Source organism: Pelmatolapia mariae, linkage group LG2, assembly GCF_036321145.2.
Source record: "Pelmatolapia mariae isolate MD_Pm_ZW linkage group LG2, Pm_UMD_F_2, whole genome shotgun sequence".
In the NCBI taxonomy this organism is placed as follows: domain Eukaryota; kingdom Metazoa; phylum Chordata; class Actinopteri; order Cichliformes; family Cichlidae; genus Pelmatolapia; species Pelmatolapia mariae.
This window is the reverse complement of record NC_086228.1, coordinates 1044411-1060905: the sequence shown is the minus strand read 5'-3', so window position 1 is coordinate 1060905 and position 16495 is coordinate 1044411. Positions and strand designations below refer to the sequence as shown.

The window sequence follows — 16495 nt, the reverse complement described above, 5'->3', positions numbered from 1 at the left end:
GGGCCTCGGTCTCCTGGTGACATTGTGATATATATTTGTGTGTCATCTGCATAGCTGTGATAGTTTATTTTGTTGTTCTTTATAATCTGTGCCAGTGGGAGCATGTAAATGTTAAACAGAAGGGGTCCCAAGATGGAACCTTGGGGAACTCCACATGTGATACTTGTCTGCTCAGAAGTTACCTATTGATACAAAGTATTTCCTGTTTTCTAAGTATGTTTTGAACCAGTTTAGTACAGTTCCTGAAAGACCTGCCCAGTTCTCCAGTCGTTTGAGTAATATGTTGTGGTCAACTGTATCAAATGCTGCACTGAGATCCAGTAAAACTAAGACTGACATTTTTCCACTGTCTGTATTCAGACATATGTCATTAAACACTTTGGTCAGAGCGGTTTCAGTGCTGTGGTTCTGTCTAAAACCTGACTGGAAGGCATCATAGCAGTTATTCTGTGTTAAGAAGTAATTGAGCTGTTGAGAAACTGCTTTTTCAATGATCTTACTTAAAAATGGGAGATTTGAGATCGGCCTGTAGTTATTCATTTGTGTCTTGTCAAGATTGTCCTTTTTCAGTATAGGTTTTATTACAGCAGTTTTTAGTGATTCTGGAAACACACCTGACGTTAAAGAAAAGTTGACGATCTGTAACAGGTCTGACTCCAAAGTCTTTGAGACCTTTTTGAAAAAACTTGTTGGCAGGACATCTAAACAGCAAGAGGAGGAGTTCAGTTGACCTAAGATGTCCTCCAGGTCTTTGCTGTTAATAGGGTGAAACTGTTTGATGGTGTTGTAATATTTAAAGAAATTAGTTTACTGCTGAACTGTATATAACCATCATCCTTAACATTACATTAATTATCATTTCATCAAAGTGTTTATTGAAGCTGCTGGCATTATGTTATAAGTTATATTATAGGGGTTATCATAATCTAATATTAACATGTTTATTACAGGTGCAGTTATAACTACTTTAAAATGATTGAGTTAATATATATATATCATAACTCAGAGCCTGAGTATATTGTTACAGTAAAATAGTAGCTGAGCAAAGGCCTGAATGTATTCAGCTTCTTGTGGTATTTGAGTTTGCTTAGTTACAGGTGACGAAAGGATGTCCAGTCCATGGGGACCTCAAAGGCCTGAGATCTTCACCATATTTGGATGGATGGGGAACTTCTGTGTCTGCAGTTATCTCTTAAAATACATGAATGTTCTGTACATGCAAATTATGTGACTGTAAACGCAAGAGGGGGCGTTACAATACCCTGATGTTATAAAAGCAATCTAGAGTGTATTTTGGGCAGAGATGTACAACTGATGTTTTGCAGTTTGCACCTCTCCACGCTGCGTGCATTCATTAAAATCAATTGTTTGACCGACCTCTTCTGGACCATCATTGTTTTACTCTCGTCCTCAATTAGGAACCCGTAACAGTGTTTAAACAGTTTTTCGGTGGACACAGTACATGTCCTGGATCTGCTGTTGATGTACCAATTGCTTGTCTAATCTTTTGGATTTTTTCTGTGAAGAATTTGGCAAAGTGATTGCAGGCCATGGTCGAATGAAGTTCAGCTGCCACTGACACAGGAGGGTTTGTTAGCCTGTCAACTGTAGAAAATAAGACCCGAGCGTTATGACTGTTTTTGGTGATGATGTCAGAGAAGTAGTCTCTTTATAGATGTCATAATGAACTAAATACGTTGCACATGTAGATAATGATACGAACATACTCATGAACGACGTTATTATAGAATAATCCAACCCAGCTGTAAAGTGACGATCAGCTTTTCCACAGGTCAGTGAGCGATGGTGGGCACATCCTCAATCAGCTGAAGACAGAACTTCACAACAAATCAGTAACTCGTAATCTACATGATAGAGGACCAGTAAGGCTCTGAGGTCCCTCCCCCCACCCTGGACCGCCCCCGACGACCCCGGGAGCTCCAGCCTGGGGGCGGTCGGAGTGATTCCCTGACAGTCATTAGCTTTCATTTTATTGCTGCAGTTACTGGCATAGATTGCCTTTCAGAATAAAACCTAAAACTTCTCGTTCTTTTCAAAGAGTACAGTTGGTGTCGTCCCCGTACGCCCGGAGCGCCTCGCCGGCGGTCAGTACAGGCTGTGGATCGGTACCAGGGCAGCGTTTCTGGTTTTCTCCAGCAGTTTCTCCCTCAGCGTTTGTTTCTGGACTTCATGCCAGACGTAGCGAGGGTGCTCCACACGCGGAGGCTGCCCCGTCGGTGTCCACTCCACCTTGTGCCCGTCCTCATCGTGCTGGACGTGGTCAGGCGTCAGCGCCACCAGCGTGTTGAAGCACACGCCGTCCGTCTTGCCGTGCTGTCGGCCGTTGTGCTGCAGGCTGAGCACGCCCAGCGTGTTGACATCGTGGTCGTAGTAAGCCGACTGCATGGCTTCCTGCACCACCATGTTGGCCGCCCAGGTCACCGCGTGGGTCCTCACCGCGGCCGCTGTTGGGAGGTGGGGCACCGGGGCTGCCAGCAAAAAAATCATATAAACTTCACGTCTGTAATATTCTGGATATTTATCATTGAGGTATTTGTATATATTAGGGCTGTTTCTTATATTTGTAACTTTGTAATATATTGCATTATTTAATTTAGTTCAGTCTGTTACTGAGCCGAGTAAATGATACACGGCTCAGGGTCCTACTTAATTAAAGGTTATTTAGGAAGATGTCACACTTAAAACACTTTAACTCAGCCGTGTTTTCAGGAAAAAAGCCAAACTGTAGAGTGTGTGCAGGTTTCTCTCAGTGCTAACGAGTGAGTTTGGTACCTCTGATGAGCAGAACCCAGATGTGCTCCTCAGCACCGACGAAGACCAACACCAGTCTCTGCACCACGTGACGGCAGCTCAGGTCTAAGGGTAGCGTGACAGGATGGCAGGGATTCAGACGGTACCTGAAGGCAGCACGGCAGGAAAGTCAGGAGTCGCCACGTCAACATTGTACAGATCAAAAAGAGGCTGAACAACTCGGATAAAGGAAGTTTTTAAACATACTGAGGTTAATTATGGAGTTCCACAGGGAACCAATGAGTTACTGCAGGAATGTCTTAAAGACATAAAGACCTGGATGGCCGCTAACTTTCTGCTTCTGAATTCAGATCAAACTGAGGTTATTGTACTCGGCCCTGAAAATCTTAGAAATATGGTATCTAACCAGATTCTTACTCTAGATGTCATTACCTTGGCCTCCAGTAACACTGTGAGGAACCTTGGAGTCATTTTTGACCAGGACATGTCCTTCAACGCACATATTAAACAAATATGTAAGACTGCTTTCTTCCATTTGTGCAACATCTCTAAAGTTAGAAATATCCTGTCTCAGAGTGACGCTGAAAAACTAGTTCATGCATTTATTACTTCCAGGCTGGACGACTGTAATTTACTATTATCAGGAAGTCCTAAAAACTCCCTGAAAAGCCTTCAGTTAATCCAAAATGCTGCAGCAAGAGTCCTGACAGGGACTAGAAAGAGAGAGCAGATTTCTCCTGTTTTGGCTTCCCTTCACTGGCTTCCTGTTAAATCCAGAATTCAAAGTCCTGCTCCTCACATACAAGGTCTTAAATAATCAGGCCCCATCTTATCTTAATGACCTTGTAGTACCATATCACCCTATTAGAGCACTTCGCTCTCACACTGCAGGTTTACTTGTTGTTCCTAGAGTATTTAAAAGAAGAATGGGAGGCAGAGCCTTCAGTTTTCAGGCCCCTCTTCTGTGGAACCAGCTTCCAGTTTGGATTCGGGAGACAGACACCATCTTTTAAGTGCACTGTTACTCCATAAATAAAACTGATGTGAATTTAAACTGATGCTGCAGGTTAATCAATAACTAAACCCAACTCTGTGGTGTGTTTCGCTGAGTTTACATACTTCAGTCCGGATTCGATGAGGCGGAGGATGTCCCGCCCTCTGAGTTGGAGCTCTGACTGTCTGTCCCACCACGAGGCCTGAAGAGACTCCTGATCTGCTGCTGACAGACTCTTTAAACTTCCCCCTGACAGAAGAGGAGAGACACGCTCCTTAAACTCTGCTGCTCTTCATGTGATACTCACATTCACCAGCTTCCTCAAACCAGACAAAGCTAACGATGCGTTCAGGGGCTCAAAGTAAAAAAGGTTACCCTTCAACACTAAGAAAGTGTGTAACCTCTGACCTGTGACCTTGGCCAGGAAGATGAAACGGATCCACTGAGGTCCCTGCTCCTGGACGAGCAGCAAGGTGACTGGCTCACTTTCAAACCCCGCCTCCTCCTTCACCTGCAGACAAAGAGAACCGCAACTGATGGAAGACAAAGCCAGGCTTTCTCTGCATGAGCTGGTTCAACAAAACCTGAAACCCAGATCAAAGCCATCCCAGCGCTGCTCATCAGCTTTTTATCCGAGTACCCTCACACAAAGAAGTGCGCTCGCTCTTCAGCCAGAGGAGCAGCAATAAGCAAGACTGCTGCTGTTTGTAGCAGGGTGGTGATCACAGAGAGGACGGAGATCATTTCACAGCATTACGTCCTCCTGAGCCGAGTCTGGGACTGAAAGCAGTTCTGTGCAGGCCGGCTCGGACTGCTGCTCCTGTGAGCCGACACGGATAACAGGAAAAGTGTGACACTGAATTTATCCCTGAAGCAAACATCTCACAAAGCTGCTGCTCAGCACAGGGCAGCTTTAAATACTGCAGCAGAAATCAGAGGCAACCTGGAAACTCATCAATGTGCAGTCCCTTCACCTTCTAATGATGGCAATAACATGGTAGTTTAACGGTGGGAAAATAATGCTAGCTTCCAGGCTAATACATTTCGCCTCTCACTGCAAACCTGCTGCCGCACACTGTGATTCAACCCCAGCAAGCAGCGGTTGAAATATGGCTGACTTGGACACTGTGTTACAGGAAATAAAAGACTTTCGCCAAGAAAACAGTGCACAACTGGGGAGATCAAGGAAGAAATCCTAAAGGTGAGCGCCAGACTGGACGAGGCTGAGGGGAGGATCGAGAACACCGAGGTCGCCACGATTGAAATAATAAAGCTACAGGTGAAGGTGGAGGATAAACTGACAGACCTACAGAGCCTTCATGCTGTACCCACGACAGCAGAGCGGGCTCTACAACAATGAGTGAGTTTGTTGAGAAGTTGCTGCAGGAAGGCCTGGGGCTGTCGTACGCATCGAATGGGCGCACCACCCCCAGGCGACGCTCCCCTGCGATCTATTATTGTGAAATTCCTCAGCTTCAAAACAAAGGAACTTCTGCTTCGTACGGCATGGCAGAACAGAGGATTTACCTCCAACCAAGTGAGTTCGGACCATGACTATCCACCCGATTCTAAAAGAAAAACCAAGAGAACACGCCAACGTGTGCGAGACTCTAAAAGAGCAGCAGATCCCCTCCAGCTTAGCTAAGGTGAAATATACCGATAAACAAAGATTTACAACAATTGATCCGTGAGAGCGATCAGTTCTCACGGATCCAATAAGCCAATAAGGACATGTCCAGTAGAAACTACGCTGTGAAGATAGTTTAATCACCAGAAACAGCTTGTTTAGCTTGCTCTCAGAGTTTCTCGGGATACAAGGTTAATGTAAACAAAACGCAGGTACTAACTCTAAACTACGATCCACCAATCGAAATTAAGAATCGCTGTAAATGGAAATGGGACGCAGGTAGCATTAGGTACGTAGGGGTGGTGATACATCGTGACTTCACCAAAATGTTTGATGCCAACTATGAATCCATAAAATCTGATATACAAAGATGGAATACCATCCCTTTATTGGACCTACACTCTAGGATTGAATCCATTAGATTAAACATTGTATTTGTTTCAGTCGTTACAGATTCCCACACCACAAAAACAGTTTGTGGAGTGGGATAGACTGCTGTCAAAATACATTTGGAAAGGGAACAAAGAGTTAAATATAAAACCCTCCAACTAAAGAAAGATAAGGGAGGTCGTGGACTTCCTTCTCTATGAGAGTATTACTGTGCAGCTCAGTTAAGGCCATTGATATGTCTCTGTTGTTTAGATTACACTGTGGGATGGAAAGATCTGGAAGGAACAAATGTTAAAGTAATACCAGCTACAGCTTTAATATCTGACACAAAGCTACAGAACAAAACAAACCTGCCAGATGAACCCATGCTACAAGTAATGATATCTGCTTGGAGTGAAGCAATAAGAATTTGTGGTTTGGAAATGCCTCTAAAGTCTTTAGATGGTGCGTACATGACTCAGACTTCAAGAACTGGATTCCAAAAGGCCTCACTAATTATTAGCATCTGTCCACAAGGGGGCGTTTCAAAGCTTTGAAACCTTACGGAGAAAATATGATTTAGACTCAGACGATTTCTTCAGATATCTACAGGTCAGAAATTATTTTAATCAAGACCTGAAAGTGAATCTAAACGATCTACGATTTGTAGAAACATTTGTATCATTAACTAAATCTGGAGCACACAATAAAATCATTTCCAGATTATACAACAGCATCCTGTGTAAAACCAACAGCACTGTTTATGTTAAAGTCTCACTCACATCCTGGGCCATCTGACCTCAGGAATTCGCATGACAAGGTGGGGCCAGGTTTCACAATGAGCTCACCCGAAACCCTGGCTGATTAGGTCCCACACCCGCTTTCACACCTTGGCTCAGGTGATTAGAGGATCACCAGGGGGTCCTTTGTCCCTCTTTGGGGGGATACTCCCACTGGATTTAAATCTGGGACTCTCGGCCATTTGACCTTAGAACTGAAGAAGCTTCTCGGATGAGAGGTGAAACGTCTTCAAGCAACTTAAAGAAGTCCAGACGCTTTTCTTTGCTTGGTTCATGTGATTAGGTAGAGGATTAATAGGGGGTCTCTCTCGGTGGGATACTCCCACAGGGTTTAAATTTGGGATTCTCCATTTGACCTTAGAACTGAAGAAGCTTCTCGGATGAAAGGTGAAACGTCTTCAAGCAACTTAAAGAAGTCCAGACGCTTTTCTTTGCTTGGTTCATGTGATTAGGTAGAGGATTAATAGGGGGTCTCTCTCGGTGGGATACTCCCACAGGGTTTAAATTTGGGATTCTCCATTTGACCCTAGAACTGAAGAAGCTTCTCGGATGAGAGGTGAAACGTCTTCAAGCAACTTAAAGAAGTCCAGACGCTTTTCTTTGCAAACTCCTTTGACTTAAAGTGAAGTGGGAAAAAAAGACCTGACAATTCCAGAGGAGTGTTGGGACCACACATGCATACAGTGGACTACCACTGTTGTTTGGCGTGAATTTTGCTGGAAAAGCATCATCAGATTCTTCATCCCCACTGCTCAGAAAAGGTATCTGGGAACTGGTGACACTTGTTAGAGATGTGGGGGAGATGGTGCTAACCATTTCCACAATTCCTGGGACTGCCGGCTGCGAGTAAACAGGCCCTCACAAGGAGATGGTTCAAGCCTGAACCACCAACGACTGAAGACTGGATATATTCTGTAGAAGACATGGAAAAACTGTCTTCCTCTCTCAAAGTGCAGACTTATATCTTCTACAGAATATGGTCTACGTGGACAGAATATGTTTCAGCCTGTGAGGTGGGATTTTCTATCAAGCCTGCCACTTTTATGCTGGTGCACTGATTTAAATACCCATGCTAATAATGCGAAGCTAACTTGGCTGCCCCACTACCCCCAACCCAAGTTCTTACGGGGTTTTTTTCCCCCAACTATAAGTTTACAAATCTGAAAGCAAAAGCAATGTAGAGAGTCATACTACTGTTATGTTCAATGTACTTTCTTAATAAAAGAGTTAAAAAGACAAGAAAACACTGAAACACCAAAACCTGCAGTTCCTCTAATGTCCACCTGGGGCTCCACCAGCGAGTTATTCCCATAGACTCCAATGTTAAAAGGTTCAAAACAAACAAAGTGTCTGATTATGATTTTTCAGACCTGGGGTCTGTTTCAGAAAGCGAGTTTAGAAAACTCAGAGTTAAAAATGATACACAGGGTTGAGTAACCCCGAACTGTCCAACTCCGAATATTCGGTTTCAGAAAGGCTGATAACAATTAGTTCAATCAACGCGGAGTTGCTTTAACCCCAAGTTAAGCGCGTGCACGAGGATACATAAAGCCCTGATTAGTGGAGCACAGATTAAGCGAGTCACCATGGAGACGGAGGGAAAGAAGGCGCGGTCAATGTATTTTACAGCGCTTGAGGCCGAAATTCTGATGGCAGCATATGCCGATAACATGCAAATTTTGTGGAAAAAAAGTAACACAGCCTCAGCTGCAAAAGAAAGGGAGCATGCATGGCAAAACATAGCCGACAGAGTCAATGCGTGAGTGTTAATTTAAACATTGATCTAGGGATTTCCACCCATTTAACACGTTATTTTATTATGTTTCATTTTATTTTTTAGTTTATACATTTTATTTTGTGATGTGATGTGAGCGCAGGTGCAACCCAACAGGCCCCAAACGTTCCTGGCAGCAAGTAAAAATGAAATATAAAAATATAGTCCAAACAGGTGTAATTGTATTATGAGCCATAGTGCTTGGTCTGTTTGTCCTATGTAAATCAATTGCAGTTAGAGGCTACATTAATTTTCTTTCTGTAAGCACTTATTGAAATTATCTGAGCACATTACAAGTACATATTTGCTTACTCTGTAGGCTCAAATGTGACCCGTTATAGCCAACAGAAAAAAAGCGGAGGCCCGAAAAACAGGTGGGGGTCCTCCACCACCACCACTCACAGAGGCTGAGCAGTTGGCCCTCAGCAGTGGGCGCCCTGTGGCTGAAGGCATCTCTGCGGGGACATCCTCTGAGTCAATAACCCCGCAAGACACAAGTGCCTACATAAGAGGTAAATTCAAAATAATACATGATGTGCATTCATCCTTTCTTCACAGTCACCTTTGCAGTGCTACTCATTCATTTGATAAACTCTTTACCATAATGAATTATTTTGTAGTGAAGTTATCTTCCTACTGATGTTGCCTTCCCTCAGTCTTGGTTGTCTTTGAGAGCATAATGACAATGAAGTGTAAGGTGATTGGTATATGTTTGTTAATTGCCATTTGGTCCCTTATAAGATATAAGTGACCTGTATAAACCTCATATTCTATCAGTTGATGGTGATGGTGTACTGCATCTGGTGCAGCCTCCTGTTGAGCCAGACCAACATGCAGTTGTGAGTACTCTTAATACTCCACAGATTATATGAGTTTACAGTAGAACAGCAATGTTGTTAATTTCTTTACTACAGGAAAATAATGAAGAAACATTGACAGCTGTTACAGAGGAGGAAGCAACAGAGACACTTTATGAGGTTTACATCTTACAATGGAAAATATAACAATTGAATAAAATGTGGTACTACAATAAAACCATGGACTTTCTATGTCTCTAACAGAGTGATGATGGAAATGCAGAGGAAGAGGGTCCAGCCACTTCTCCAACAAACCTTTCCTCAGTAAGATGTTCAGCACTGATTTACAACCAACCTAAGTAGGCATGTACTATGAATGTCAATGCTATTTCCTGTGTTTCAATAGCTCCCTGTAAAGCAGCTGTATAAGAAATATTTGATCAAGAAAGTAAAAACATGCGACTTGGAAATGGAGCACTTCAAGCAGCAGATCCAAAAGACCAAGATTGAGATTTTACTGCTGGAACATCAGTTAAGGGTGGGTGAAGTGGTCAGAGATGGACGAATTATTTCAGTGTTTGAACAACATAATAATATACTTATTAATACTTTGTGTACAGGAAATACAGGCGACCAATAAAGCCAGTTGAACCAAAAATCTGTTTATTCTTCTTTCAACATGTTGAGGTGATGGGTCAAAGGAAATGATTGTGACATATGGTGTCTCTGACTGCTCTTCCATCTTGTATGTCCGTGGGAGGGTCGGGATGTTCATGGTTTGGATCACTGCTGATGTTTGGTTCAGAAGGACAGTGTTCTCCTCTAATTGTGGCAATGTTGTGAAGAATCACACATGCCACAATAATGTCACATGCCCTTTCTGGGGTGACCCTGAGTCTTTGCAGGCACTGGAACCGGGCCTTAAGCATTCCGATAGTCATTTCAACTCTGGCTCTTGTCCTGCAGTGAGCCAGATTATATCGCTGCTGTGGGCCCGGTTCAGGGTCAGGGTAAGGGGAAAGCAAATAGGGTAAACATGGATACCCCCTATCACCAAGCAAGTAGCCAGTGAACTCACCTAAGACAGAAGGATACACTTCAGTTCAAATGTCCCTGTAGCAATTGGTCTTTATATATTTTAAAGTATTTTCAACTCACCATGTCCAAATTTTGTGCTCAGTGTACATTCACGAAAAATTCGTGAGTCATGAACAGAGCCTGGCCACTTGGCTTCCACATTTGTGATAATGTTGGCAGCATCACATATGATCTTCACAGTGCAGAGAACACAAATTAGCATCCATTACTATAATGAAATCATTTGTTAGTTTGAAATGCTACAGGGAACTATGTACCTGTACATTAATGCTGTGGAAAGACTTCCTGTTCACATAATCTCCTTCATTTACTGAAGGAGCAATGATTGGAATGTGAGTGCCATCTATACAGCCAATCACGCCTGGGAACCCTGAAAATAAATGTAAAATCTAAGTAGTAGTTCAAGCATCACCACATCATGAATTAGGTTTTGTTCATCCTGATACCTGCAATTTTGTGGAATCCCTCTTTGATAAATCTTGTGGGTCTATGACCGGGGAACACCACAAACGAGTACAGGAGACGTTTCAGTGCAACTGTAACATTCCTGACTGCCCGACAGACGGTAGCCTTGGAAACGTGCTCAGCGTCACCAGTATTATACAGAAAGCTCCCGTTTGCAAAAAAACGAAGTGCAATACAAATAATATGTACAGAACTGAGAGAATGTCCGCGCTGTGTCACGTGAGCAATATAAGGCCTGAGGATGTTATTCAAATAAATTATAGATTGTGCTGAAAAACGGTAACGTTCACACAGAAAATCATCAGGAAATGATAAAATGTCCAAACGCGCTCTAATCACTCTCTCCCGGCGGAGAGCTCTGCGGAGAATTTGGGCTTCAACATCTACTGGCTCTTCAAGGAAGGGGCACGCCATGTCTGACACTTCCTACAGTCAGGTTTCCGACAAAGAGGCGGAGACAGTCAGGGTTAGTTGAAGTAAACCTGCTAGGGGGCAGGTTAGCTTCACGGAGTGTGTCGTCATAGTAACTCACTCAGAATTAATCTAAACTCGCTTTGTGAAACCGAAAACCCAGAGTTTTCGTTAACTCAGGGTATACTTACTCAGAGTTTGCACTAAACCCGCTTTCTGAAACAGACCCCTGTTCACACAGGTGACATAACACTGAGGTTAAAGCCAGACCACTCCTCCTCCTCGCCTCCTGATGTCTGTAAAGCAGTGTTGTTCTGTCAGGGCAAGCAAGGAAGGCGGTGCTTACCCCATGAAAAAACAAACTGTTATTTCAGTATTTTAACCTTTTCAACCTTAAGTGACCGTATTTGGTCAAGAGGGCGGAGTTAATTAATGCTACATACCTTGCTTTAGAAAGTTGCAAAGCTGCATTCACAGAGCTTATGCAAACATCACACAAACACATATCTGCTAATCAGTGCTCAGTAATATCTGAACTGTAGCTCCGCCTCCTTGGATGCTCTGTTTCTACAGTGACCTCACAGCAGGCATATTATTGGTCACATGATGTCATTAAAACGCTCCAAAAGGCTCCAACAGCACAAACAGGGTCCAGAGGTCCAGTTCAGGGACTCCCATTACTTAAGGTGAAGCCTAGCAGACAGCTAGCTGCTACAGCCACCTGTACCACCATCTACCTGTCAGTCAAAGAGTCCACGCCCCTAATAATGCAAATTTTAAGCCTTAAAACAATTTGAACAGGTGAGTAATAAAAACGCTCTTCCGCATACAGCTGCTATGAAGGAGTATATGATCCACAAACTGTTTGTGTATCAGGCTGTAAACATGTTTGTTTTAACATGGAAGTCTATGGGGCCTGACTCGCTGCTCCCCCTGCTGGACGCTGGAGGATCTGCAGCTTCTTACTCTTACAGGCTCCTCCTCACTCACCTCCCTCTTCATCGCCTCCTCCAGGCTCTCCCCCACCTCCACCCTCCCAGCAGGAAGATACCACTGTTTGTAACAGTCCGGTTTGGCCTCCTGGACCATCAGCACCTCCCCCTGAAGGAGTGTTAATTAATTAAATAATCGATCATTTAAGGGTATTGATGAGACTGAGTGGCTATCTGTGGTGACCTCTGTTCACCTTTTCATTGAAGATGACAGCACAGACGATGTAGGTGACGTTCTTCCTCAGGGTGGCGGGTTTGCTCTGCTCCAGGCCCACATCACACACAGTGACCTCTGACCCCTGCCCACTCAGCAGCCTCTCCACCTGCTCCTCCACCTGCTGCTGTTCCTCAGCTGTCATCTCCATGTCTGTAAGAGGAAGAACAGAGAGTGTCTTCATCAGCCAAAAGAAAAATCAACCCACCTCAGAGCTCGAGGCTGTGATTGCAAGCGCGCGGAGGCTCACCTGTGATCCAGGTGTGGTGTTTCTGGTCTCTACCTGCTGTGACAGAAGCTGGGAGAGCTTCCTCTCTTACTGTCGGATCTGAATCCTGAAAACTGTAGTTCACTAAAAGTACTTCGTTACTTTCTCCGCAGGTACCGGCGTCATAAATCACGGAAGAATTCCCCCCGGAAACGGATGCCGGTGATAAAAGCACGAGCCTACCTGCTTCAGCTCGCCTATTTTGACATTTGACTCCAGAAGGTGACACCGGAAGTGCTGCTAATCTTCCTGTTCCGCGCCGCCGCAGTAAGAGCTTTTAACCCACTCGAACACCCCCCCCCCCCCCCCCCCCCCCACCCCACGGGCGCTTTGGACGGTCCAGATTCAGATGAACACATCAGACGGTAACTGAGCTCTAACCAATCAGGAGCAGCGTTCTTAAAACGGGTGTGAGCTTTAATTTGTCTGTGCACGTGCTTTATTGTGAAAATCTGACCCGGAAATCACGTGTTTTGTAGTTTGTCATGGTCGTTGCGACTCAGGCCGGTGTTATAACGCAGTAAGGTCACAGAGAGCCGGGAGACGTACCTGTGACGGTGGAATAGGACAAACAGGCGAAGCAGCGGAGCCGGTCGAACCGGTCTGAGCGGAACTCCGTCAGGTAAACAGGAAGTTGAACTGATCGCTCTCACGGATCAATCCTCTGAGGTCCAGCAGCCGGCTGTGGGTTACTTTCATAAGCCATAGCTGCTGGGAATACTGCGTGTAGTACTATAATATACGTAATGCAAATACTACTGTATGTGTTACTGTAAAAACTGTTACTCAGGAGGGTCAAAGGATGGGCATCCAATCAGAATCCAAAGATCAATTATTCATGTTGTTTAGTGAGAGACAGACACACCTAAACTCTGTTGTTGTTATAACGTGTGCCAGGTGAGCTCAGTTATCACAGAAAACAATCAGTGATGAGAAAATCAGGAGAGGCGGTGGAGTAAAACAGGTACGGAGGAAGAATCTTTACTGAAATAAAAACGTGCTTTTACGTGCAGGTCGACACCTGTGTGAACAGTCGGGGCTCACGTGCACGTTCATGCTTGTGCGGGAATATGAAACACACATGAGTTAAAGATCAGACCACATTAATGGAAACAGAGAGAGACAAACACGTGTTCCTTCATCAGAACTCCAGTGAATGCATTCGGAATAAAAACAAGCAGGTAAAAGGAGAAGATTTGTTCTATTCAGTCTGGCTCAGGGGAAACTGTGCTGCTGTTGACCGAGGAGGAGAGGAGGAAGGCATGTTAGGAGAGAGAGAACATGAGATAAAGAAGGATTATTTTGAACTTTGATTGATGCAAAGCTGTTCTTGCAGGATATAAATATGGAGCTGCAGGTGAGCAGACGCCTTCTGGCGTGTCTTCAAGGTGTCAGTTTTCTCCTGTCAGAGAATAAAATCAGCGACTGTGACGTGATGAATCTCCCTGAACGCTGTTTTGTTGTTCAGTTCTCTTTGTGTTCTTCCTGCAGGCAAACGTCTTCTTTAAGACCCTGAATGAGAAGAAACGGGTGAAGCTGAGCCTCGTGGTGTGTTCAGAGTGGACGTGTGAGGGAGTGCAGCTGGAGACACGGCGGTGTTGGAGCGTCATGTGTGCATAGCTGCTCTCTGATTGGACTCTTGTCTCTGCTGACTCGGTCTGATGTTGCGGCACAGTAAGCTGCAGAAGCAGGTCCTCGCTCTGTACCGGCAGTTCCTGCGAGCCGGGCGGGACAAACCGGGCTTCCTCCCCCGAATCCGCGACGAGTTCAGAGAGAACTCCCGCATCAAGAAGACGGACGTGATGCACATCGAGTATCTGTACCGACGGGGCCAGCGGCAGCTGGAGCAGCTGAGGGACGTCAACACCAAACAGCTGGGCTCCTTCTCCAAACCCAAAGAGCGCGGCTGAAACCGTGTGACCTCCGAACCGCACCGCCGTACCTCCGAAAGACGCCGGCACCGTCAAACTGCTGCCATCGTGCTCAGGAGACGGGCTATGAAGGCCGCAGCAGCGATGCAAGCTGCAGTGAAACAAATGATGACAGTAATGAATTTTATCTAATGTCTGTAACAATAAAACGTTTCTGTGAGGCTTCATGTCTCCCTCTGAAATATCATTCATATTGTTTTCATGCGTCTGCACTGCATTCTGGGTAATGGGTAGTGATGTGACGATTCTTTTTCAGGCATTACAAAGAAAATTAAAAAGTTTGTTTGTTTGTTTCCAGGGGAACTGAAACGAGGGAAATCAGGTGTTTTAGTTTTTACACAAAAAATTGTTTAAAGGAGCTTAAATGGAGTCAGAGCAGGAGTGGGTTTAAAAAATCAGTCGATTTTAGTTTGAAGAAAGTGATATCGATTCATTAAATCCTGAATCAATTTTTAAATATAAATGTATTTTGCCAGAAACACCAGAATCTCAGGTTAAAGCTCACAAAACTATTTCAGCAACCAGCCAAAACAGTAAATAAGAGCAGAAACATGTAAACACAGAGTGTGGATCGTTCACCCGACGTCACGGACACGCTGTCAGCGCTGAAGAACGACAGCTCAGTGATTCTGATGCTGCAGGTTTTGTCTCTCCAACCAAAATTCACTGAACCTGCAGCAAACGAAGGTCTAAACTACGCTTCACACTTGATAAACATCGTCATGAACTTGCTCTGACTTTGGCTTTTACTTCCTGCACAGCTCTCTCTCTCAGTGCACTCAGAGTCCAGTTTACCATCAAATCTCTGTTTTCTGCATTATTCTCTGCTTTTTACGCACCAGTCTGCTGCTGTGTTCAGTGCTGTCGGCCTCTGACAACAAAGCCTCATTTCTGCCGTTCAAACCGAAGAAATGTAAACTTTTACAAATGATTGCTCAGCTGTGTCTGTAATCAAACCTCTGTAACTTTGCTTCACTTCAGCAGCATCAGGTCATGTTCACATGTTCATTCATGGTTTTCTTCTGTTTTGGATCGACTGCAGAATATTTTTAAGGTTATCTGTAGAGTTGGATGTCTCGAGACCACTTTTACGTGGTCTCGGTCTTGTCTTGGTCTCGCCGTCTCAGATCGACATAGTGGAGATTTGGAGTCAACAGTATCCATGACACACAACGTAACGTTCGATAATGTGTCATTTCAAAAGCATCAGCTGTAAGAGCCGTGCTTAGAGAGTGCTTTGTAGAGAATCAGAAGAGTCGACTCCCATTGAGCGAGAGCCGCTCCTCACTTCATTTCCTTTGGCTGCTCAGCTCTCACACAGTGGCTCAGCTATGCTCCAATCCCTCCATATTGTGACCAATCACGTGCGAGGATATAGGATAATATCATTATGTGAAAAACAGAGAGGGTGAGAGACGTGACAGTCAAGTGGAGCGTGCGTCTGTCCTCTCAGTGAGTGAGTGAGACAGTAGACAGCGGTGAGGAGGGCTGTGCGAAAGCAAAAACACATAAATATGCCCGACACCCGTAAACGAAGCAGCATCTGGCTGCAGTTTAAAGACTTTTTTGTCTCGGTCTTGGTCTCGCCTCGACTTTGTCTCAGTCTTGACTCGGTTTGTCTCAGTCTTGGTTTAGGCGGTCTTGACTACAAGTTTAGTTATCTGCTATGGCCAGGAAAATCTGCTTCATGATTTTCTGTTTATCCTCAGTTACTTTGACACAAAGGCCTCTGCTGTGATGCTCACACCTCTGATGAAGTCTCACTCTGTCAGCTTTGGTTTATACATAGATATAAAAATATGGAGATGAACTGATAACTGATCAGAATTAGAATATTTCTGACTGTCTGAGTCAAAACTGAATTGAATCGATTATAGAAAAGGAAATCGATACCCAGCGCTCAGTCGGAGCTCTGCAGCAAACACGCGGAGACACGGTTGTGGCGCAGCGTTTAGTTTCACGCATGCGGCGCTGTGGAGCCGC

The 16495-nt window shown here is 44.5% G+C and overlaps 2 protein-coding genes and 1 long non-coding RNA gene across 4 annotated transcripts; 2 read left to right on the top strand and 1 right to left on the bottom strand.

Annotated features, from left to right (window-relative positions):
• Positions 1-481: 481 nt before the first annotated feature.
• nudt18 (nudix (nucleoside diphosphate linked moiety X)-type motif 18) lies at positions 482-12666 on the bottom strand. The gene is made up of 7 exons (XM_063489699.2): positions 12564-12666; positions 12294-12466; positions 12098-12208; positions 4175-4277; positions 3892-4015; positions 2794-2918; positions 482-2489 (listed from the first exon to the last, which is right to left on the bottom strand). The coding sequence occupies exons 2-7, from the start codon at positions 12462-12464 to the stop codon at positions 2107-2109; spliced, it is 1017 nt and encodes a 338-aa protein (XP_063345769.1). The 5' UTR covers positions 12465-12466; positions 12564-12666; the 3' UTR covers positions 482-2106.
• Positions 9266-9805, top strand: LOC134638820 (uncharacterized). The gene is made up of 3 exons (XR_010095290.1): positions 9266-9313; positions 9398-9457; positions 9540-9805. It is a non-coding gene; the product is annotated as an uncharacterized LOC134638820 (long non-coding RNA).
• A 73-nt stretch (positions 12667-12739) lies between the features above and the next one.
• Positions 12740-14681, top strand: sdhaf1 (succinate dehydrogenase complex assembly factor 1). Of its 2 annotated transcripts, none has more exons than XM_063489716.1 (2): positions 12740-12848; positions 14073-14681. In XM_063489716.1, the coding sequence occupies exon 2, from the start codon at positions 14243-14245 to the stop codon at positions 14489-14491; it is 249 nt and encodes an 82-aa protein (XP_063345786.1). In that variant the 5' UTR covers positions 12740-12848; positions 14073-14242; the 3' UTR covers positions 14492-14681. The 2 variants fall into 2 exon arrangements, with proteins under 2 accessions (XP_063345786.1, XP_063345780.1); XM_063489710.1 differs by lacking the exon at positions 12740-12848 and adding an exon at positions 13046-13203.
• The last annotated feature ends 1814 nt before the right edge of the window (positions 14682-16495 follow it).

Excerpts from the sequence above, each read along its gene's own strand:
- sdhaf1 (XM_063489716.1), top strand. The coding sequence starts at position 14,243 with ATGTTGCGGCACAGTAAGCTGCAGAAGCAGGTCCTCGCTCTGTACCGG.
- nudt18 (XM_063489699.2), bottom strand. The coding sequence starts at position 12,464 with ATGGAGATGACAGCTGAGGAACAGCAGCAGGTGGAGGAGCAGGTGGAG. Across the intron at positions 4,016-4,174 it reads CTTCCTGGCCAAGGTCACAG|GGGGAAGTTTAAAGAGTCTG; the intron begins GTCAGAGGTTAC and ends CTCTTCTGTCAG. Across the intron at positions 2,919-3,891 it reads CTCATCGAATCCGGACTGAA|GTACCGTCTGAATCCCTGCC; the intron begins GTATGTAAACTC and ends TGCTGCCTTCAG.